General features: G+C 37.1%; 1 protein-coding gene across 2 annotated transcripts in view; it reads left to right on the forward strand.

Annotated features, from left to right (window-relative positions):
• The first annotated feature begins 1,252 nt into the window (after positions 1–1,252).
• Positions 1,253–25,360, forward strand: part of LOC112050566 (uncharacterized) — a 31,197-nt gene continuing 7,089 nt past the window's right edge. The window contains exons 1-5 of one of the 2 annotated variants that reach the window (XM_024088868.2): positions 1,253–2,799; positions 4,384–4,613; positions 5,732–5,799; positions 6,180–6,402; positions 7,836–8,018. In XM_024088868.2, coding sequence (XP_023944636.2) covers positions 1,967–2,799; positions 4,384–4,613; positions 5,732–5,799; positions 6,180–6,402; positions 7,836–8,018 — 1,537 coding nt within the window. In that variant the 5' untranslated portion in view covers positions 1,253–1,966. The remainder of the gene's footprint in view (positions 2,800–4,383; positions 4,614–5,731; positions 5,800–6,179; positions 6,403–7,835; positions 8,019–25,360) is intronic. The other variant, XM_024088860.2, reaches the window with a different exon arrangement.

The following is a 25,360-nucleotide window of genomic DNA, read 5'->3' on the forward strand; positions in this document are numbered from 1 at the left end:
CCGCAGCGTAAAAGAGGGACAAACATAGTTACACACTTACACACAAACTTTCGCCTTTATAATATTAGTGTGATGCTATATTCCGAATGGATGAGAGTTGTGGATATGACCTCTGCCTCCGATTCCGGAGGGTGTGGGTCCGAATCCGGTCCGGGGCATGTACCTCCAACTTTTCACTTTTCAGAAATTAAATATCACTCACGTGTCTGAAACAGTGAACGAAAAACATCGTGAGGAAGCCTGCATACCAGATAATTTTCTTAATTCTCTGCGTGTGTGAAGTCTGCCAATCCGCATTGGGCCAGCGTGGTGGACTATTGGCCTAACCCCTCTCATTCTGAGAGGAGATAATAATATAGAATATAGGTTGATAATGATGATTATATATTCGGAACACAGAACATAGATAAAGCGCTAAAGTCAGCGCTTATTCGGGAGATGTTTTGGTAATCCGAATCGCTGTGTCAATTCCGATACTGCAACTGTGGGCCCCCGGACTTCTCAGAATTACGGACGAACTGACACAATAAGGTCCTCCAAGTAACATAATTAAGTTAAACTACTAATACTTTGCAAATTGCAAAGTATTAGTAGTAGTAGTACCGACATAGCTCAACGAGTTGCAGAGCTGAATTGGTAATGGACGGGGCACATAGTTCGAAGAGCCGATAGACGTTGGGATCCCAAAGTGCTGGAATGGCGACCCGGTACTAGAAAGCGCAGAGTTGGTCGACCCCCCACCAGGTGGATGGACGACATCTAGCGAGTCGCAGGGATTCGCTGGATGCAGGTAGCTCAGTATCGAGATGTTTAGAAGTCCCTAAAAAGGCCTATGTCCTGCAGTAAACGTTCATCGGCTGATATGATGATGATGATGATGACTAATGGTAATCTCATAAATTATCTGTTTAGCTTTCTGAAAACAGCTCTTCGTACTATTTGGATGAAATTAACGATATACGTACCCTGGTCCCTGATTGTTGTGCTACTCGACAACGTAAATGTAGATTAACTTACATAATTTGACATTTAGGCAAACTTTAAATGAAACGATTAATGAGAAACTTGTTAATATGTTTATGTATAGAAGTTTATCAAAGACTTAGAACTTTGACGTCAATCTATTTTACCTACTGCAGGCGATTTCGTTGGAGAGAAATAAAAGCCATACAAAATTGTATTTGAAAAGGATATTTTACAAAATGACACAGTTTTTCATCAAAAGAAAGAAACCATTTAACTTCCTTTTAACCATGTGAAAGGTAGTAACATAAAACGTTCATTTATTTCCATTAAAAATATAGGTTAATGGGAACCCAGCCCCAAAACATTAAGAAAGTAGGTATTTATAATACTAATCCATTTGTACTTAGGAATCCCTTTGAACATACAAATACGGATTAGAGTCGCTTAGCAGAAAACGAAGAAAGTTTCAAGTTAAAAATACGCCTTCGTCAATATTCGTGATTCTTCGTGCCAGTCCGGTGCCGCCCGCCTTGCACGATGCGTCTACGCACTGGGCGGGAAATCAAATTAAACGATACCAATATTTCATTCATGAATTAACTTTAATATATGTTTTACTATTTGTACAGCCAAAAATAGAAAAACAGTCTAAACAAAAATAAAGTAAAGAAAGATCCATTCGTCTACCGGTTCCAAACAGTGACACAATGAAATGTATTTCCCAGTTATTTGTGTAATGCTAGAATGTGAACGCGTCTAGGAATAAACCGATGTCTACCGATATCAAGTGAATTTAATGCGGATACTTCTTGGATATATGCCACTAAAGTATTACCGGTTTATGTTCAAATATTTGAAGTGTTAATAAAATATGCCAGGTGTTTGCCTGTTGTAAAATGCATTCCTTTAAAATTCTTCCCATTGCCGAGTGAGAGACTACACGTGCGTTTATTTTCATCTAAATATAGCTCACGCATAAACCGACATCTGCGATTTTACGATGACGTCCCAAAAAGAAAGCAATGACGTCGCTGAGGTCAGCCAAGTGGAGAAGGAGAAGACAAAACCGGCACGAAAAGAGCAAAAAGAAGTGACAGAACTCCCTCCTAGTGGTACTTCACTGCACAAAAGGCGAAGAGGAGAGCCACCTGCTTCCTTATCAGTGAAATCGCCGCAGACACCATCAGATGCAGAAGGATCGTCTCCATGCACAGCCAGAACACCTGACGAATCCTGGGGCATGGATGGAGATACCACAGATCCTGAAGCCTTGTGTGAAAGTATGCTCCAAAGATTAAAAGATCGTGACGATGCTCTATCTAAGCGAGGCAAAGAAATAGCTTCGCGAACGAAGGACACTTTAGAGTCTATAGACCAGCTAGAAAAGCTTTTAGAGCTTCTAGACCAGTTTGTTACACTGAAAGAGACTAATAACAAAATATTGAGAAGATTAAAAGATGTGAATCATTTAAAAAGACTCCATAATGCGTATAAGAGGATAGAGAAAGAAAATGAAAGGTTAAAAGATGAGACTAAAGAACTAGAGCATATAAATGAGGCTTTGGATGCGGAGCTGGAATGTGAATATGGACAAGTTCTGTTTGACTCTGTGATGTCAGGTGGTCGGAGTATGAAGAGAACTGGATCCAGGTGGAAGACTCATTCCAGGTTCGGGGGATCACTGTTGAGGAAGCAAAGGTCCAGATCAGCAGGTGGAGACGACAGTGATGCGTCTCCTGGTGCACTCTTGCGACGGAGATCTGATGGTGTTTTCTCCAAAGAGGTGGAAAAGTCGAAAGTTTCTAATTGGACCAGAGTTAAAGCTGCTTTCAAGTGAGTATTTATATTGTGTTGTTTGTGGTCGATATCTGGCAGAGTGAGTGAGCTTATTGAAAATGCCATTTAATTTCCTACTGTATTCCAACATGTGCAAGGTCAATAATTATAGTTTGATGTAGTATCAAAAGCACACTTTGCCTCGGTTTTTTCCCGGTACTCTTTACTGTGTCTTTACTATGTACTTTTTTCTTTCTCCATTTCCATTAATCTTAATGTGTTATCTATACTAATCTATACTAATATTATAAAGCTGAAGAGTTTGTTTGTTTGTTTGTTTGTTTGTTTGATTGAACGCGCTAATCTCAGGAACTACTGGTCCGATTTGAAAAATTCTTTCAGGGTTAGATAGCCCATTTATCGAGGAAGGCTATTGGCTATATTTTATCCCGGTATTCCTACGGGAAAGGGAATCACGCGGGTGAAATCGCGCGGCGTCTGCTAGTCTTAATATATATTTATTCTGTATACATTATGTTTTCGGAAAAGTGTATAATACTTTAGTAGGAGTACGACATACCTGTATTTTACAGTTTCCAATCCTGCTTATACTACAAAATTATGCTCGTATATTTTGCTTATAAGCCACTAACACATGGCCTGCGGTTTCACCCGCGTAGTTCCAGTTCCCATGGAAATGCGAAAATACTTGGTAAAAATGTAGCTTTCTCATGGCAAAAGAATTTTTAAAATAATATATGTCGAGTGGTTTTTGAGTTAAATGGTAATAAACAAAAACTCACCCCACTTTAAAATATTATTTTAGATACTTTAAATAAAAATTGAATTAATAATAAAAATGTATCACCATGAACATTTCTTCTTTGGGCGCTAAAGTTTTAAATCCTTGAATCTTCATACATGTATTTTAATGAATACATAGATACATAAATAGTTATTTACACGATACCAAAACTCAAACACGATTTTTTAAAATTTTCGTATTTTTCTTGTTCGGGCTAATCTTTTTAATGAAACTTTCACTGGAACGTAGGAGAGATTATGAGCAACATTGGCTTCTTTTTATCCCGGAAAATCCAGGGTTCCCGCGGGATTTGTATTAATTGAATTTCATATGGAAGAAGTCACTGGCGTTAGATAGTACTAAAATAACCTAGAAAAAAGTGGTGCATGTGAAAGATCAGACTATAACCTTATATCGTGTACTTTTACGATAAGTTAAGAATTCTATATTTAATCTATACTAATATTATAAAGCTGAAGAGTTTGTTTGTTTGAACGCGCTTATCTCAGGAACTACGGCTACGATTTGAAAAATTCTTTCAGTGCTAGATAGCCCATTTATTGTAGAAGGTTGTAGGCTATATATTATCCCCGTATTCCTATGGGAGCGGGAACCACGCGGATGAAACCGCACGGCGTCAGCTAGTAATTATTATATTAGCTTATTTAATCCACAAGACTAGGCCTCCGTATAGATAAGGGTTCAAAACAAACGAACTTTCTTACACCATCCCAATTTTTCCAAGTTTCTGTCATCAGGGGTTGCCTATAATTGCTTTTAGCAATAACGCAGTCTTTGCATGCTCGATTTTTTTTCTTCTTCTTCTTTGAATGCAGATGGGAGAAAGCACACTGGCCATCTGCCACCATCGGCGGAGCGGCAGCGGTGGCTGCAGGGGCCATGGCCACTGTGGCTCTGGTCGGCTCCACGCCCAGTACTCCTGGCCCTCTGAGCCAAGGGCCTGGCCTTCCCAACCCGGAGCCACGGGACTCCGCCAGCTTAACACCAGGCAGCTTGATCTCTCTATCTCCTAACTCATCGTGTGAGGAACTGCGGATTGAGTCTGGTTAGTACTGCTTAAGCAACTTCTATTAAAGTCAGAAGGGAGACCTAATTGATATTGTACCTTCAAAATTGGGAATCATCATCATCATTATATCCAGCTGATGGACGTCCACTGCAGAACAAGGGCCTTTTGACTTAATGTCATCAGTCACGTGGCGAGGGGTTGACCAACACTGCGCTTTGTAATGCGCCATTCCAGCACCTTGGCACCCCACCATCCATCGCCTCTTTGAATCACATGCCCTACCCATTGCCACTTTAGCTTCGCGACTCGTTGAGCTATATTGGTGATTTTGGTTTCTTCTGCGGATCTCCTCATTTCTGATTCTATCACGCAGAGATACTTCTAGCATAGCTCGTTCCATCGCCCGCAGTATGGTGCCTTTTTATGAGTCCCATAGTAAGCGACCAAATCTCGGTACCATAGATCACTAATTTGATTTCTATGTTAATTTTATTAAATCCAATCATCTTTAACAAAGATTTTTTAATGAAAATGAGAAATAATAATAACTGCAGTTACAATCAACCAGACACAATGCTAAACTTTGGTTGTGGTTTGGTAAGTGGAATTATGGCATTTGCAAAATATAAATATTACTACCCAACAAATCACAAACGTGAAAAGGCTTCAACGCCAACAACTTAATGTTGCAATGCTAAGAATGCTATCGGTGCCATGCTCCTCGTATTCATAATGAGCTAGATACCCAATAGTTTGTTTAATTCATTTAACAGTTGCTCATATCTCATAGTAAAGTATGAGATATACTTGTATGTAACCTTAGTATTTTTAACCGACTTCAAAAAAAGGAGGAGGTTCTAAATTCAACGCGTATGTTTTTTTTTAAATATTTGTTACCTTAGAATTTCGTCATTTATTAACCAATTTTGAAAATTCTTTTTTGTTTGAAAGAGCATACTTCCAGAATGGTCCCATTTCATTTTCATAAAAATCTGTTTAGTAATTCAAAATAACTGAAATACTTCTTTAAAATCAATCAATCAATCAATTTATTTATTTGCAGTCGCTTCTTTGATAGTCGGTTCCATTTTTAGCTTGAAAAGATTATTGATAATTTATTTTTGCTTCAGTTGATATAATCCTGTGCTTTTTAGGAGTATGCCGAAGAAGCGGAATGCGCAGTGATGATCAAGAAACTAGCTATCTACAAGCACCGATGCAGGTAACCAAAGACCATTACATAAAATAAAAGTTACCAATTTCTTTGTGTATCAGGGTATTCATAGATTTTTGTTAATTCGATAGTTGAAACTACCTTGGACGAGTAACAAGGCTTTAACTCGCAATTGATTGGAGCGCTGCAGGCATGTGATATTACTTGATCGTCAGTGGCTGACCTATTCCAATAGCATTTGCAGCCATATAGTAAATCTTGTGAAGTATTGCTCTGTTATCGGTTTTCCAAGCTTAAATTATTATTAATGGTGATAATTGAAGTCAAAAACTTAAAATTAAAGTTACGAGGGCTCAAACGCTTCTTTTCGCCAGGGGTGTTAAATGCTTATCCCATCAATTATTACTATCAAAGCCCTTTTTCCCCAGGACGATAGTTCAACTTCCCCATCACCAAACAAACTCCACAAAAGCCCGTGGGTAAAGATGCGGGATATCATCCAAACGCATCGGGAGTCAGTAAAAAAGAAGACCAGACCACCCAAGGGGTCTCCTGACGTGATACCGCCCAGGAGGAGGTCCCTGAGTGATGGAGGGGATAGCGATGCACCACCAGCACTGACGCTAACAATACCCTCTTCGGAGGAGTTGGGTAAGAATTGTTACGAGTATCAAGCTAGGCCCGGTGAGTGAATGTATGTCATTGCATGATTTATGGACGTCATTGGTTAGGTAAGAAATCACGTGTCTCAAACGGCGAAGGAAAACATCGTGAGGAAACCTGCATACCACAGAATTTCTCAATTCTCTGCGTGTGTCTGCCAATCCGCATTGGGCCAGCGTGGTGGACTATTGGCCTAACCCCTCTCATTCTGAGAGCAGACATGAGCTCAGCAGTGAGCCGTATATGGGTTATAACGATAACGATGTATATATAAAATAACACAGTCAATACCTCAACTACCTAAGTTGAGGTTTTGACTGTGTTATTTTATGAACTAAAAATGGCTATTTGGTTAGTTTTTTTCTTTTTTTTACTAGTTAGCCCTTGACTACAAACTCACCTGATGGTAAGTGATAATGCAATCTAAGATGGAAGCGCGCTAACTTGTTGTGAGGATGAAAATCCACACCCCTTTCGGACATCATACCGGAACGCTAAATCGCTTGGCGGTACGTCTTTGCCGGTAGGGTGGTAACTAGCCACGGCCGAAGCTCTGGACCAATTAAGATCTCAATCGGCCCGGCCGGGGATCGAACCTAGGACCTTCGTCTTGTAAATCCACCGGGCATACCACTGCGCCACGAAGGCCGTCAAAATATGAAGTGTGAAGATGAAGGTGTGAGTGGAATAGCAACGTCACTCTACATACCTGGCTACAGACCCTGGCTTTATTAGAAGTGGAGCAAGTTTTATATTAGAACGGGTATCCAAAGCTTGCTCTAGGATCATATCGAAGTTGACTAGACAGGGAGTACATGAGCGTAGAAGTTGAATTAAGAGAGAGAGAAGAGAGAGTGTTAGCCGGTTTTAAATAAATGGCCAAATGTTCCGGTCTTGCGTGGAGTTTTTCTCTCTTGAATGTCCAACCCCAATTATAAATTATTTACCATGTTTTATTTATTCTTATCTTTCTTTTAACTTGGTCGTAGAAAAATCACTCGTGCTACAATGACCTCATACATCGTTATCGTTATCAACCCATATACGGCTCACTGCTGAGCTCGAGTCTGCTCTCAGAGTGAGAGGGGTTAGGCCAATAGTCCACCACGCTGGCCCAATGCGGATTGGCAGACACACGCAGAGAATTGAGAAATTCTCTGGTATGCAGGTTTCCTCACGATGTTTTCCTTCACCGTTTGAGACACGTTTTTAATTTCTTAAAATGCACACAACTGAAAAGTTGGAGGTGCATGCTCCGGACCGGATTCAAACCCACACCCTCCGAAATCGGAGGCAGAGGTCATATCCACTGGGCTATCACGGCTCTTATATGACACGGACTTACATGATAGTGGCATAAATGACTATTAACTTGTAAAATTGTATACAGGCAATACGTTCATTCATTCATTTGCTTCCAGAATCCGAGGGTTCCCACCCGGTGCTCCGCAAGCAGCGCTCCCTGGAGCTCGGAGCTAGGCCGCCGCAGCACCGGCAGCCGCGCGATTCCAAGTGGTCCAGGGTCAAGAGGGCGTTCCTCACCTCCACCTCCGCGTCCGTCCCCTCCAGCCCCAACCGACACTCCGCCTTCTTTACTGATGCAGGTAACACTAGTTTCATATCTCTTTCCTTTCACCCGGCTGCAAAGTCAGCCATTGACGGTCAATTATTCTCACGTTTCAGCACACACGGCAGCGAAGACGTTTCATAAGTCGAACCGTCATGCACGCAGTGACCAATACACGATCAGTTATAGTCGTGGATGCTGCAGAAACGTGAGAATAATTGTTCGTCAATGGCGTACACAAAAAGGGTTATGTTTTTCACGCGTATCTTGTATGTATGTAATATTTTTTATTATCTTATATCTTTCAAACCGCTGAACGTATTAAGATATCGTTGGATTTGTAGTCATCACTCAAGTGTTCTTAGATAGGTGAAATTGAAAAAAACCAACACGACGACTGTGAGACGCTATAAACATGAGGTGAAAAAAAAAATGGGTATCAAAGTCAAAGGCTCATCAAGAGGATTCCAAAATGGTATATCATGGTTAAAAAAAAACCTAGAATAATAAAAACTTTATTTATTAATCGCTATACAAATACCGAGAGCCCAGAGTGGAAATGACCTCTGCATCCGATTCCGGAGGGCGTAGATCTGAATCCGGTCCGGGGCATGCACCTCTAACTTTTCAGTTGTGTGCATTTTAAGAAATTAAATATCACGTGTCTCAAACGGTGAAGGAAAACATCGTGAGGGAATCTGCACACCAGAGAATTTCTTAATTCTCTGCGTTTGTGAAGTCTGCCAATCCGCATTGGGCCAGCGTGGTGAACTATTTGCCTAATCCCTCTCATTCTGAGAGAAGACTCGAGCTTATTTAAGTCACAAAGTATTCTTTTACTCGATCAAAATAGAAAAGATCAAACGCCAATGATTTAAAATGTTGAAACTGCTCTTGGATATATGGTATTTATCTAAGCCCTATATACGAGCACCATTTTGTAAACCATAACATAAAACGTTTACACACAGACGGACATTATCTAGAGCAATATCTCTCACTACGCCTCATCGAAGCTAGAACAAAGCTTCGATTTAATCTAAAATTAAACAAATCCACACATTATATTTTCGGCTCACAAAAGAGCATGCAAACGGAATATTATTTGATTGCTAATATCGAAGCCAAGGTCCGCTATGACGTAGGCTTAAGTGTCCAATACATGATCAATCCGACAATCGCTCAATCGTGACCTTGGATTGATGCTTTGATATAAAACTAAACATAATAATTATCATATTTTCCATCTGAGACAAATAAAATAAATAAGATTAGTTACATAAATAAAATAATATTTCAGATAGTGCTAATTTATATCTGGTAGTAGGTATTACAAAAAAAGAGATTGACGAGTAAAGTCGCGTTTTATTAGTAAAGATACTCAAATGGCAAAACTTAACTTTACTTTTTCAATGTATAAGTCAACATTCCGTCGAACAGGAGAAAATTTTGATAATATTTATCAAAATTAATATTTATTAGCCATAGTCAAAATTCATTTATTTCAAATAAGCTTACAAGCACTATGTTATAAGAAAATGGTGATAATTAATTAATCGAAAACTTAAAATTAAAAGTTACAAGTTACTATATAAATATTTTATAGTACTTTATAATGAAGATAAAAAAATAAATATTTCATTGTGATGTTTTGGTAGAAACACCACAAGATAACGACAAAGCTAATAGAGGCTTGATTGACCGTCTAATGACCGCTTTACAAATGTTTTAATGAGTATGGTCACTGTAATTTGTAAATGTGGAAGCGGGCTTTAAATGCATAGGTAAGAGCTATAAAATCTATTAGGTACTAGGTATCCTACTAAACGCGAAAGTTTGTATGGATGTTTGGATGTTTGTTACTCTTTAACGCCGCAACTACAGATCCGATTAGGCTGAAATTTGGAATGTAAATAGATTTTAGTTTGGATTAACACATAGGCCATAGATCCATGGACTTTTCATCCCGGAAAAGTCCATGGATCCCGAGGGATTTGTGAAAAACTTCCACGCGGACAAAATCGCGGACGTCCGCTAGTAAATTATATATTGAATAACGAAAAGCTAGTAAATTATATATTTAATAGCGCAAAATATAGTTGTAGTCAACCATTGTTGTTTTGTTCGCCGTTTTAATCAGAAAAGCTCCGACCAAGAAACTTTTAATTGACTGTCGGAATAATAGTTCTTGACATGGCGCTTATTATGTGGAGTTTCTTGTCGCTGGAACCCTAACTGCCAGTCGCTTGGAGGACTTGCAACGAGGAGGACTGGATTTTGTATTAATTTTTTTTTAAAACAGTATTAAATAAAACAGTAGATACATACAGTAAAAGCAAATTAGTAGTGAGCGATAAATGAAACGAATAAAAAAAATGAAAAATAAAACTTTTTTTTTATATTAACTATTATAAACTGCCTGTTAACTGATACAGGCGACTAGATACAGGAAAAGACGAAGATTGGCTACTTCATTTACCTGAAAAATAAATGTTTATGTTTTTTTCGGTGGAATCCATAAAATTGTTTATGAAAACAAAATTCTACGCAACTTGAAGAATGCAAGAGTTTGCCGACATAATGAGAGCAAACAGCATTTTATAGGTTCACTGAATAATAATAATCAGAAACCGGAAACAAACCTTGCCAACATTTTCATACTAGGGTGACCACATTTTACGTAATACTAAACTTAGACATACACTTTCCTAATGTTCCAAAATACTTAATACGAGTATATTGCCTATTTTGAGAGTATTTGCTACCTTACACTTAATACTAAACTAAACACTAGATACTAAAGGTTCGTCTAAGAAACATAAATAGGTACTGTTTTTTTTTCTTATAACTTTATTTCCGTATTACGTTGAAGAATGACTTGATGAAGAGTCAATAATTGCTGCAACATGAAATTATTTTTGACATTAATTCCATTGTCACCAGAACTAAACGAGTAATCTAAATTTTAATGTCCCAAGTTTAGTGGAAGATTTATTACAAGATTTGACTCAAATACAAAAATAAGCAAATTAACTAAAAACTTCTTAAGACAGCGCATGCACTTTGCATAATTTACTGAAATAGCCTATTCAATTATTTGGTATTTGTTTATTTATTGACAACCCAAAATAAACATCAAAACAACTGAGAAATGTCATCATACCTTCTGTATGATATCCACGAAGACTTGTCAGTAGGCACTGGATGACATACAATCTCAATTTCGTATCTTTTTCCACATCCTTTCGATAAACTTTCGATCGGTCGGTCGAATCGATGTTCCGGAGATCGATGATGACAACTAATACGTCAAAATTAGTAAATTAACCAGCAGCTCATAAAAAACACTTTCCCATTTATAATAACCAAGGATTGTGTGGTTACATTTAAGTGGTGACAAAAATGATTTAACATATTTTCTTACAACAAAAATGTTGGTCAACACACATCTCATAAATCCAAAACATTTAATTATTGTGAACAAGCGAACGCGTTGATAAATAACACTTCATGCGAACATGTTGTCGCGATTTAAAAGCTCTTTAGTTGTATTAACAGTGAGTAAAGTCATGAAACATCCGGCACTGCAATCGCCATTTCCGGTTGCGGGAGCCAAAATCGTTGTAAACCGGATGTAGCGTATTACAAACATTAACTATTTTGAATGTTGTTAACATAAATAATCGGCACGTTTTAATTGTTATTGTTTAATTTGCGACTTTGTATCTAAATTGCAACATGGATGGAGTTTGAATATACTGTTTAAAAATAGTAAATGTAATGGTTCCTCTACACTTTCGACCATGATAGACGAATACAAATGCGTATTTATCCGTTTTATCAGTTTTTTTTATCAAAGAACCTTCAGCAAATGACAACACTAATATTATGTAGGTCTAGCTATGCCTCGCAGTTTCAACCACTTCGTTATCTGGCAATTAAAGTCTGTTACTCTACTTCATCTCGATCTCCTATTAAAAAGTGGGTGCCCAAGCAGTCAAAAAACGTCCCCACTCAATGAGTGCCAAACACAATTCAAGTAGTCGCATTTGCAAATTCAACCATAAACTCAATCCTTAGGGTTGAATTTGCTCTCAATTTGGGATTTTATTGAGTATTAAATTGAACTATATTTAAAGGCCTTTATGTATATTAATAGTAATTTTCTTTACCGATAATTCTAAAACAGTCAAAGCAAAATTGGCCAGCTATTAAGTGAAATTTTCTACAAGATTACAGGAAATTCAGGGTTAACCATAGAATTTAGAAAGAGCTAAAGCTAACATTAAATCCGTAGCTTAACATTCATGCCTCAGTTTTATAAGTAGCGCATTAGGACTATTTTGGACGTGTTCCTTACATGTTCTGCGAACTGATGATCTTCTTTTAAGCACAGCTTATGATCTCTATGTTCTGTGGTTCCTATGATATAGGCGACGGTTTTCCACTTACTAACAGGTGGCTGATCTGTTTTTCCTGTCAACCATTACTTTAACCAACGATCCATGTTTATCATTCATTAATTTTATAATTGGGTTTTCATCGAAATCTTTTCATTTTATTTGCGTGAAAGAGTCCATTATTACTAGCACACTCACAAAGATATTTTGCGTTTAAAGTGCGTTCAAACTTTGAAGTTAAAAGTGAATTCTTTTTTCACCGGTGAAAAGCTTCGACCGGCTAGTTATCACCCCACCGGCAACGTACTGCCAAGCGATTTAGCGTTTCGGTATGATGTCGTGTAGAAACCGAAAGAGTTTTTCGTCATATTCCTAACTACTTAGCCCACTTCTTTCTAAGATTGCATTATCACTTACCATCAAGTGAGATGAGAGAGTAATGAGAGAGTAATCAAGGGCTGACTTGTAAAGAAAAAAAAATTATCTATGGTAGAAGCATGGGCTGACAAACTACCAACTTTTGTAATCATGATTTTACAAAAGCTGGTAGTTTGTCAGCCCATGTTTCTACCATAGATATTTTTTTAAGGCCTGCCCACCACTGTAGTCTTTTCACTTTGACAGATTAATTATTAACAATATTTAAGCGTAAACACTTCACAATTTCATCGGCTCACGGTCAGTCTGTGCGTCAGTTCTCTGTTACAACGGGGTTAATCTCAGATCTAATAAAAAGAGGTCAACGCAAGTTACGAAACTCACCGTACGGTGGTATCTATGGCACAACGGATTACATCCGACTCTGTTTACTTTACTCTGTTCCGATTTATGTTAAACAAATCCATTCTATATGAGATCATCATCATCTTTGTTGGAATATAGCATAACCCAAGTATATTGTGCAATTGTCTGTAATGGTGTAGCTAGTTGTCGTAGACAAAGAAGACATTGTTCATGCGATCAGTTACTTTCGTGCGTTCATAGATAGTTTACTGTAGCCAACATTTCTTGCTCCAATTAATTCCCTAAAGTTATAAAATAAAAAACAAAGTATCAACTAGATATTATATTTCTCAATAGACCTCCCTGTCAAATTTCGTCTTTGTATGTCAAGCGATTTTTGAGATATTTTGATCAATGACCTTTCGCATTTATATACGAGTATTAAGATTAAGCCAAACTGCTGAAGATTGTTTCTTTAAAATTTAAATTACTTTCTAGCAAACTAGCGTAACGCTTATAACTTCCCAATCCAGAGTTGCTATACAGATTTTTTGACAGAAACTAAATCATGAATTAAAAACAAAATTCACAAATTAATTATATAATTAGGCTTAGATTACAAGCACCTTTAAAACGTCAAGTGTAAGACTACCGCCAGTTCGGTAAACATACAACAACCAACAAGGGTGTGATTCTGCTATTTTATGCTCGACGATGTAATTCGCCTTTAAAAAATTTTTTAAGGATTTGAATTCTAAATGGAATACCAAAACTAAAATGTCACTATCAACGAAATTGCCATGAAAATAAGCAATGTCACATCGCTGTTACTTTACGGAATACAGGGGCAGTATCTCTACAATTAACAGTAGCCTAGCGTATTAGGTTAACTGAACCAATAATTCAAGTTTCCCAGTAACCCACAACCCAAAAAGATCCCGCAAACGTGTCCGGCACCGAGACTTTGGCAAATGGCCAGACGTCAGAAATGAATTATATAGGCTGCAAGACGGCCAGGACATTCACCTTTGATAGTTTTATGTCGCGGTCGGCATCTGCATGTGATTCCGTTACATCATCTTTGACTTCAAGTAGTGGTAGAGCTTTTTGTGACAGATCTCGTCCGGGGAAGTATTACTTACTCCGTGCTCATTTCCACCAATCAGCATTGCCCTGTTTTTGTCTAATGGCAAGCGTCCACAAATCCCCATTCGATTCGCATTGTACGGACCGCATCGAACGGTTTTATCTACCGTAAAATACTAATACTCACAAATAACGTGGCTTTACTACTGACTTCAGAATTACTAACAATAGTTGGTAAATTTTGTATATGATCACTTATGTCAAAGTTAGTGAATTGGTCTGCTGGTAGTCCATCTGCTTGGTCCGTCAATCATTACTATAAAAAATACGGGAAACATTTTTGAAATAGTTTTAACAAAATTTCCATTATTACTCCCTCGTTCCCCATAAGGTAATTGAAAATTTTTACTAACCAGCTGATTCGGTTCACTCGTTTTTTGTTACGTTGTCACAGACGGACAATCTTATAATATCCCTCTATTTGCGTTGGGGGTGAAAATTTGATTGACAAGGTCCATATTATACTCGTAAACGCAAATAACAGAAATATACCAACTATAAAAATAAAAAAAAACAAACTTCATTATACGTAATACGTATCACAAACATTTACTTAACGCTTTTCACCAAATCATTTGGAATATCATTTACATTAACATTGCCAACGTCCAGATCGTTTTGAAGTTTCATCAGTTTATCTTTAAACTTATCATCAAACTCAGCACCATCCTTCCCTTCTATCATCCTTTGTAAGATTTGTTTCATTTCATTTACATCTGTTTGGTTTTTACTATTTTTAACATTTATTTCGTTTGGTTTATCAAAAACTGTTGCATTATTATCTGTATCATCAAAATTTTCGTCTCCAAAAGCACAGATTTTCACTGTTTTTACTAAAACTGCAGCTTCGTCTTCTATTGACTTCATGACTTCGATGAGACATGCTTCATGCATAGCACCATGAGCCATTAGTTTCGTTAAATCAACAACGCCGGTTATTAGTTGACCAGATATTTCCATCATGACTGATTTTATGAGCGGCGACTGTGAAAACAAAGTGGTTTTATTTTACCTGACTAAAGAAATAATACGGATTGTTATTAAAGGTTGTAATAGCGTACCAGAAAGCGGAACTATTAAGGACCTAGGATATCAAGTGGGTTATAGGGAGCCGATGGATGCTGACGGCTCGAGACAGTTGTGTTTGGAGGTCCATGCAGGAGGCCTATGTTCAGCTGTGGACGTCCATCGGCTGATAATGATAATGATGATGATATTGAAGGTTTGGTTTAATAGCAAATTAGGTGGTAAGGTACCAAACAGTCCATCATAATCGTATTATCTTGTTGCGAGTCAAGTCAACCAGATAATTCTACCATGACTGAGTGGGGACTGTAAAAGATAAAGTGGTACAATTTTATTTTACCTGACTGAATATTAATGATATGAATTGATATTGAAGATTTGGTCTAAAAGCGAACGAGGTGGGATGGTATCGAACCATCCATCATATATCTTGTTGCGAATTTAATTTATTTTTCTTTAGATAAACCTGTATTACTACGAAATATCAACAATGAAAAAACTACTAAATTAGATATTTAATTGAAAAACGGTATAAGTAATGCTAATACTCCAAGAATACGCTAGATTTCATATGAAACTCCAAATATTTTCTTCGCAGTAGCTCAAGAGCGTGTCCAAACTGTTACATAAACAAAAACGCATTAATAGAACTGGTAAAGCTTTGTTGACAAAACAAATGGGTGCTAGCAATCACTGTAATAGATGGCCTTCGTGAATGCCAAAAACGTCAAAATATACATGCACAATAATGTATATCAATGATTTATAACAATGCAACATTTTTATGTGTTTACGTAAATAGAGGAATACCTTCCGCCAAACATGTAGTCCGTTCAGACATTGCAATACGCAAAACTGCGCAGCATATTAAACCGACTGGTATATTATTTTCGTTTACTACGCAAATATTATGCGCCTTGTGTTCAGAGCGGACTCGAAGTTTGGCGCGGTCTATAGTTGTCTATCCTTCCTTCCTTCACAAAGTTTCCAATCGCAAGCTTTGTGGCAACATTTCAAAAAATACGGCAGCTCAAATAGACCGAAATTTGTGCTAGGACTAGCACTGGCGACACAACTAATTTTTAATATTAAACTTATGCACTATTCTGAATAAGTCTTCAGAATACTGATGGTGCTGCTACCTTCGTTATTCGCGTAAGTAACGTAGATTATTCGTTGAATATCTTTAAAACCTCTATCAAATCAGTCTATGCAATCACAATCATCAGCAGCCTATGGATGTCTACTGCTGGACATAAGCCTCTTGCATGGACTTCCAAACAACGGTTTCGAGCAGCCAGCATCCAGCGGCTCCCTGCAACCCGCTGGATGTCCTCGGTTCACCTAGTGAGGGGTCAGCCAACACTATGCCTATATTCTTTTAGAAATACAAAAGTCAGCTTTAAATACTTGGCAGAATCCCCAAGAGTAAAATCATTACGCCTAAATTACACTTGTGCAAATAAATAATTAGGAGCCCACGTGAATCACCAATCAGACACATTGATTAATTGACTAACTCACTGAGTATATGTTTAATCTATCAGTAACATAAATTGATTATAAAATGTTATAGTTGATTAAAAAACGATTTCAGTGATGAATTGATTAATTTTGACACTATACTATCTACTATAGACTAAGTAGTTAAGGAATTATGACCTAATACTATGGGAATTTATACGGTTAGATGATAGTAGATAGTAAGCCTTAGATATAGGGAGGACAGGATTAATAGAAAAGTGTTTCTGGAAACAGTCCGAGTCGTTTTAGTTATGAAAAAACTCATCCATTTAATCGTGATGAAAGAAACACAAAGTTTTAAAGGTTACATCGCCGATCTTAGCAAACTTACGTGAGTAACTATTATCCAAAGATATTATAATTTTACAGTTCGCTCTTTTTATAGTCCATATTTTATTATAAATAATAAATAATCTATCGTGAGCCGTTTGTGCAAGCTCATGTGAAGGAAACCTCATTTATATCTCGCCTGACAACAGGCGGATATGAGTAATTCTGTTGGTAAGAAGTTTTCAAACAATTTTATTTTGGTTATTTAGTTTTTATATCGCGCTCTGGTTATCGTCAGAGTTTGTGGAATATGTTTCGCTTACATGTATTTGTATTTTAGAGCTTTTCGCCGTAAATTGTTATCGGTTTTGAGTAAAACGGAATTAGATGGATCATCTATGATGAAAACGAATTTAATTTCAAACTATAGATTGCCGGCCTCCGTGGCGCAGTGGTATGCGCGATCGATTGAAATCTTCTTAATTGGTCCAGGTCTGGTTGGTGGGAGGCTTCGACCGTGGCTAGTTACCACCCTGCCGACAAAGACGTACCGCCAAGCGATTTAGCGGTCCGGTTCGTTGTCGTGTAGGAACCGAAAAGGGGTGTGGATTTTCATCCTCCTCCTAACAAGTTAGCCCGCTTCCATCTTAGATTGCATCATCACTTACCATCAGGTGAGATTGTAGTCAAAGTCTAACTAGTAAAGAATAAATTTTTAAAAAAACTTGCGATACCAACGCACCGCGGTTTCTCCCACATTGTTTCCGTTTTCGTAGGAATGCGAGGATTTAATATAGCTTATATTGCTCGCTGATAATATAGCTTTCCTTGGGTAAAAAAAAATCAAAAGGCTTAGGTATGAAAGCGTAACAAACTCGCATTCACATACATATTAATGAGGATTTCGGTAACTGCAATAATATTGGTGACGAATTTAAGTTTTGTTTTTAATTGCATTGAAGTTTTTTTATTATTTTAGGTATATGTGTGTAACAAAGTAGGCATAGACAAGATGACGAGATGATGATGAATATACCACTTAGACAGACTAAAGCTATTGACACATACAAAAACCAATATAACATCTCACCTTCGAAATGACGCATTTGACGACCTTCTTCAAGGAATCGTGATCGTGCCCGCAGACTTTGAGCAAATCGTAAACCTCTTTCTTTTGTTCGTACAGCTGGAATTTAAATTTATTGAACTATTACAGTCATTCCTGAAATAGTTCAATGTCCAATAGTCTACCATGCAGTCTCCATGAGCAATTTGAACCGATTGTTTCCATGTTTTTAATACAGTTCACTGTTAAAAAAAGTTACTTTATCATTAATGTAAGACTTGGCAACTTCGTTCGTAACACTGCCGATGTTGCGCGCGGGCCGGGGGGCGTATAGCGATGAATGAAAAACCCACGACTGATGCACGTCACTTCCCCGCACGCACGATGTCAGACCCCGCAGTCTTTCCCCCTGTCGCCCGCATATCATGGGAGTGTTATCGACGAACTTGCCAAACTATAGTGTGCACTCAAAATCCATGCAAAAGTAAACATCTAAATGGCTCGTTGACTCGTTGTTTGCCAACTAGATGACTAGATATTTGCCAGATCAATTCTTCTTCGCACATGCAATTTGTGGAAATATTTGCCGCTACAGTATTTACTAATTAGAGTAGTATAGTTTTAATATAGGGTTATTTAAACCCCGCTCAAAAGCTGTCAACACCAACGAAATACCAGAGGCGCTGTTAAAATAATGAATGCATTACTTTGGCGGTGGTAATGACTTAAATCTTAAATCCATAGCGATTCCGTAGTGTTTTGACATTTCGTACCCTGAGGAGCTTAACGCAAGATTTTTTCTTATAGCAATTTTTGACGTCATCGACCATTTCATTCACTCAATTCATACCACTTACTGATATTACATTATTTACGCCCTTAAATAAATAAGATGGACATTTTTAAAATGTTGTAAAAGATTGTTTACAATCATAGCGACATAAAGCAATTAAAACCATTTATTTAGCTTGTTTCAATTGCCATTGGCCGAATCTCTACATATCATAAGAAATGTCTTTCTTGCTCAGAAACGCTTCTGTCGTTCAAAGTAAACTTTAAGGTTGGCCGAGGAAAAATATTTGTAATGTACTCACTGGTTTAACTCCGTCCTTGATCATGTTCTTCAGCATGACAACTTTGTGGATAGCCTGTTCAGGGTCCTGGCCTATCAGCGCGTAACCACATATCACCATCTGGTGCAAAGCCTTCTCTGCTAACGCTGAGGTTTGGTTTTGCTTCTGGGCTAGACACAACTCAACCTAAGACAATAATGTTTGACTATGTCTGACTTTCTTTTTTTGAGGCTCTGGCGTAGTTGGTAATGCTGTGGTTCTCACCATTCTCAGCTCGGTTCAGTGAAAGATTTCATACATTCTAAATTGGTTCAAGAATCATCATCATCATCACCATATCAGCCGATGGACGACCATTGCAGGACATAGACCTTTTGTAGGCACAATTCTGAGCCGCCTGCATCCAGCTAATCCCTGCGAATCGCTGGATAGTCTGATGAAACATAAATGCATGAGCCATGGTTAGTTGCCATGTTAAATTAGTTACCAGCAAAAACGTACCAAGCAAAATCCGGTACAATGCCGCGTAAAAACCATTAGAGGTGTAGAATTTTCACAGTAAACTTTTCCAAATAAGTCTGCTTACATTTTAAACTGCATTGTCACATCAAAATCAAGTTAGATCGCAGCCAAAGGCTAACTTAATAAAACTCATCAACATCATTAACAGCCAATGGACGTCCACTGCTGGACATTGGCGTCTTGCATGGATTTCCAAAAAACACGGTCTTGGTCTTTAGCCGCCAGCATCCATCGGCTTCCTGCAACCTGCTTGAATTAAATACTACTTGTTTCAATAAGAAACTTGTTTGACTAACAAATATATAAACAAACCTCTTTTTCTCCATGTGCTTTCATCGTATCTAAAGTACCTTGTATGTCAACTAACTTGTCTTGAATATGATGAGTGCCATTCTGCAGCAACAGTTTAATTTTTATGAGTACCATGTCCACTGATCTGTAATTCAAATTCAAAAATCCTACATGTAAGCTTAAGACACCCAATTCATTACTTTATTAATAGAGAAGATTTTTTTAATTTTACTAAACACATTTTCAATTAACTATTAATTCTCCGAATTTTTCACCGCAGCTAGTTGCCTCGACTGGTGACAGAAGGGCTGACTTATTTTTTGCGCAAAGGATCAGCCTGGAAGTCCAGCGCGGAAATGCAGCCAGTATTATTGCCACCATTCCACGTGATCATGATTCTTATCCCAGTTAGCTTAAATTCCCTATTGTTTTCTTTATTTTGAATTATTATATATATACATTTCTTGAAATATCTACCTTTGCAGATCCACTTGAAATTTCCTCTCTATACTCTGTAGGAGATCTATTCCCAGTTTGTGAGTTAATTCATCTTCTAGCACTTTGTCGACGTCATCTTTTTCTATTTGTTGAGCATCTACCCACTTTATATACCAAATATGTTAATTTATTTAATCATATTAAAAGAAAACAAATTAGTGTCACGGTTGTTGGCACCAGCGCAGAAAATTAGAGAAACTAATGTCACTGTCGACAGAAATGCGCATTTTTTATTGAATTTCATTCATTAATTTTTTCAAATCATTACCAAGCCACGAAAACACAATTACGAGAACATTTTATTAATATTGAAAACAGAAAAAAACTCGTAGTCTTAGAATATGTCAAATTTTCTAACTACTATTCTGGTTCAGATTCCTTTTAAAAGCCTCAAAGCTTTTCTGTTCATAAATTAGCACAAATAGACATAATAAATTGCAAGCGTCTGTTAAATCAAAATTAATTTATTTCAAGTAGGCTCAGTTTACAAGCACTTTTGAAACGTCGGTTGACTATTTGTAAAAACAGACAACTTTCGGAAGGCAGGTTCTGCTGAGAAGAGACAACAAGAAACTCAACAGTTGCTCTTTTAAAAAATTATAAAGTTATTATATTTTTCAATTGATAACATCATTATAATTTCTTAATTTTACTTCCTGCGTGAAGGTGGAGGCTAATCCAATAGCCTGCAAACACCTTTGTCATTAAGGAGTGTAGTAACCTCGACTAAGTAAATGTTTCTAAACTTATGAATTGGCAGGACCATAGCAGTCTTGGGGCTCTTGTTATAGAAGAAATAGAGATAGTACACCCAACACTACGAAAGATTGTTACTCTTTGGAGTATACCTAACTTATGCCCGTATCTAGTAAACACATTTTGTGATTGTTGGTATTCTTTCAAAAAGTCGAGAATGGCGTAATTGAACCTAATAGTGACAAATAAAATAATAGGAATCTATTTAAAATAGTTACTCGCCAATAAAAAAGTGATAAAACACAGCGGATTCTTGACGCGCCAGAATCTCATCTCGAAACTAAGAGTAGGTACGATCGAAGTCGCGCAAATTTCTCAATATCAAAAGATATAAATAAATGTTCCTAGACGAAAATAGTACGCGCTTAACCCGTATCGAATGATAGGGAACTGTTTACGATATTACAAGCTGTAAAATCAAATTTTATGGGTATTGAAGTGATTTTGTAACAACATAGAATTCTGATAGTTTTCAAATTGAGGAATTTCAAAGCGCCGAAAGTTTGTTGTATTTTGAGTTATGAAAATAGCTTGTCTAAATAAATTATTGTATTTTAAACACGTGTTGAATAAATAAATGATTAAGAGAATATTTGGCTCCATCAATTTAATTTTATTTTTAAAGTAGGTTTAAATAAAGTATTTTATTTGTACTTACTTTTGTGACCTTATTTCAGACTATTGTTTTAGTTGATTTAGTGAATATCTAAACAAGGAAGAAAGTTATTTTATACTAGCAGACACCGCGCTGTAAGAATGCGCGGATAAAATGTAGCCTATAGCGCTCGGGAATAGTGTAGCTTTCTAACAGTGAAATAATTTTTCAAATCGGTTCAGTAGTTTCAGAGCCTATTCAATGCATACAAACAAACGTAAAATCAAATCTTTCATCTTTATAATTTTAGTATAGATTTAATACTTTTCTGTGTTCAATAGTTTATTTATAAATAAGGCTATAAATCATAGGCTAAGAATCCCGCAGTGCCACCCACTACAGTCATAATAACATGTACTAAAAATACTTGTTTCTATTTTTAAATTATCTATTTATTATACATAATTAATATTAACATTCGTGGTAAAAATAGTAAATCAAAGCTATTCTCTCGTCTTTTGATTAGCTTTAGGACAAGTCCCGATGCATATTTTCCCTTCTTCAATGCATTTCGAACAACTTTTCTTGCTCTCAGTTTCTTCCAAAGATATAGAGGCACTGTCAAATTCTGTAGCTACAGACTGGTTTGCTTTCGAAGTTTTGTCCGTTTTTAATGCTGCTGCATCAGTTCTATGTGACAAATCGAGTTTGACTTCTTTTATCTGACTGACATTTCCTTTGGTCGTTTGACCTAGTACTGTTTCCTTTTTTTGGCTAACTGACTGTTTTGCTGTTTGCGCTGACTCTGGTTCTTCATTTTTAATTGAAACTCCTTCTTTTCTTTGATAGAGCTGTAATAATTCTTGCACTTCTTCTGTCGTGACGATAGTTTCTAATTGTTGTTTCCCTTGACCAGGTGATAGTTCTCTTTCTTGACGCGCCGTTTCTTCTTCTGTTGCACGGAACTGGATTCCTTTTTTGGTCTGCTCAGCACTGACGGCAGTTTTATTTACGAAACTGATGTTATCCGTTGAACCAAATTGCCTTATCGACAGTAGCTAAAAATAAATATGTGTTATTAAAAGAAAATATTTGTAAATATGTTTGTATGTTTGTGAACATGTGCAAATGTGCAAATGTGTAAATAACAACAAATAAACTTTAAAATATAGCACACTTACAAAGCCCTGGGGCATCAAATATAATTTTTTGTTTGTGAAAATACACTACAGTCAAAATTTGATTTCATTACCATTCCTGAGCTCAAAGTAATGTATTTTAGATTCAGTGTCGGAGATTTATATCAGTACGTACATTGACAGTTACCTGCGCCTCTGTCATACACGAGGGAACTCCGCAGACCGGCAGTGTAGCATCGTTGTAGGCATCAGATAACTAGAATCATGATCATCATCAACATCATCATCATCATCATCATCATCATCATCATCATCATCATCATCATCATCATCATCATCATCATCATCATCCACATCCATATCCACATCCATATCATATTCATCATCATCATCATCATCATCATCATCATCCACATCATCATCATCAACATCATCATAATCATCATAATCATCTTCATCACCATCACCATCACCATGATAATCATCATCGCCAGTTTATTTTGGCAGTCAAATACAGGTTTTGGTAGGTACTTACTGCTTTCAATGCATAACAGTAACCTCTTGAAACCATGTCGATGCACTGTGAATATAAACTTGTAGCTGGGCTGCATGTTCTGGAAAAACCATAACAATAGAGTGCTTTTATCAAATAACTAGCAAACACCCCGCGGTTTTACTCGCGTAGCTCCCATTCCGAGATAAAAATAATCCATTGACAATCACAGAAAAAAAGGAAAATCAGATATGTGGAGATCCGCAGAAGAACCAAAGTCACTGATATAGCTCAGCGAACCGCGAAGCTGAACTGTCAATGGGTTTAATATAATGAATTTAGTATAAATAGTCACACTTAGGTAATCGTTAAAGCCGTTTTAGAAATTCGCTCGGATAAACAGATAGACAAACATTTTTAAAAACCTTGTATATGATGATGATGATGATGATGATGATGATGATGATGATGATGATGATCATGATGATGATGATAATGATTGATTTATATCATAATTTTGTACCTAATTACGTTTTCAACGAGAGCACACGGACAGGTCTCACAAATGCAGTCACTATTGCCAGCCTTGTACTGATCTAGCTCTCCCTGCCAAGGTTTGCTCTCAGTCACTTGGTTCTGACAGCTGACGGCAGTCTCACCGCAGTACCGGTTTGGTCTACAGGAGAGACGGCAACTGCCAGTCCAAATCTCCCGAATAGCGGAGGCAGTTGCCTCAAACTCGCGGCTGTGGTTATACTGAAATACACAACCTTGAATAACTGTCTCGTTCGACTAGTGGCTTTTAATTTTTAGAGAAATTCAATCAATCAAGTTTCTTAGGTACAAATGCCTATATAATATGTAATGATTTATTATAGCAGCAACTTACATACGCGTACAAAACCAGAAAAAAGAGAAACAACACAGCCAGACCAAACATTTGTTGAAACCTGCAAAATATAATAAATATACTGAAATGGAACCTTACAAAAATAAAGGCCATTTAAAAATGACTGTAAGTATTCTATCACTGAATGCAGATAAAAAATATTACATCTTCTGGGAAACTAAAAATTAAATATAAATATTTAAAATTATTAGAGTAAGTAATTATTAGAGTATTCGTCAGAGCTGTTTCGTTCCACCTTCACTGTTTTATCCTTAGAGTACGACCCTTATTCTGCGTAAATACATACTCGTAGTATACATACTCGTACATAGGTCATAGGACAGTAAAACATCGCAGATATCTTCACCGCTACGTAGTTCATGTCCGTTGGATCGTAGTGCCTAAGCGGATTGGTACCTCATTACTGAAATCATATCATGGATTCCAGCTTTTTATACTACCTTCAGTACTACAATATGGGTATCTTCAAGCATCTTCAAAACAAACGCGTTTTACCATAGGCTTTATCTTAGCTTACCATCGGGTGTGAGCATTCAAAAAAGATCTTACCAGTACTGTTACATGTTTGTATTAGATAAATTTTATTTCATTTTAATGAATTTTATGTGATTTTTTTATTAAGTTTTGACTTTTAGATTTGATATTGACATTTTCAGAGATCGATTCAAAGAATAACGTCTCTCATTGACAGATAAGTTTAATAATAGGTACTTACTACGTCTATGGTATTTCGGGTTCATTAAGAACTTTTTGAACCCTAACTAAAGTAAGCTTGATGGTGCCTATGGAGTAATCCAGGCTATAATCTATCTCCATGCCAAATTTCGAGCCGTGATCCGGAGGGTGTGGGTTCGAATCCGGTCCGGGGCATACACCTCCAACTTTTCAGTTGTGTGCATTTTAAATATCACGTGTCTCAAACGGTGAAGGAAAATATCGTGAGGAAA

The sequence above is a fragment of the Bicyclus anynana genome, chromosome 10, assembly GCF_947172395.1.
Source record: "Bicyclus anynana chromosome 10, ilBicAnyn1.1, whole genome shotgun sequence".
Lineage (NCBI taxonomy): Eukaryota > Metazoa > Arthropoda > Insecta > Lepidoptera > Nymphalidae > Bicyclus > Bicyclus anynana.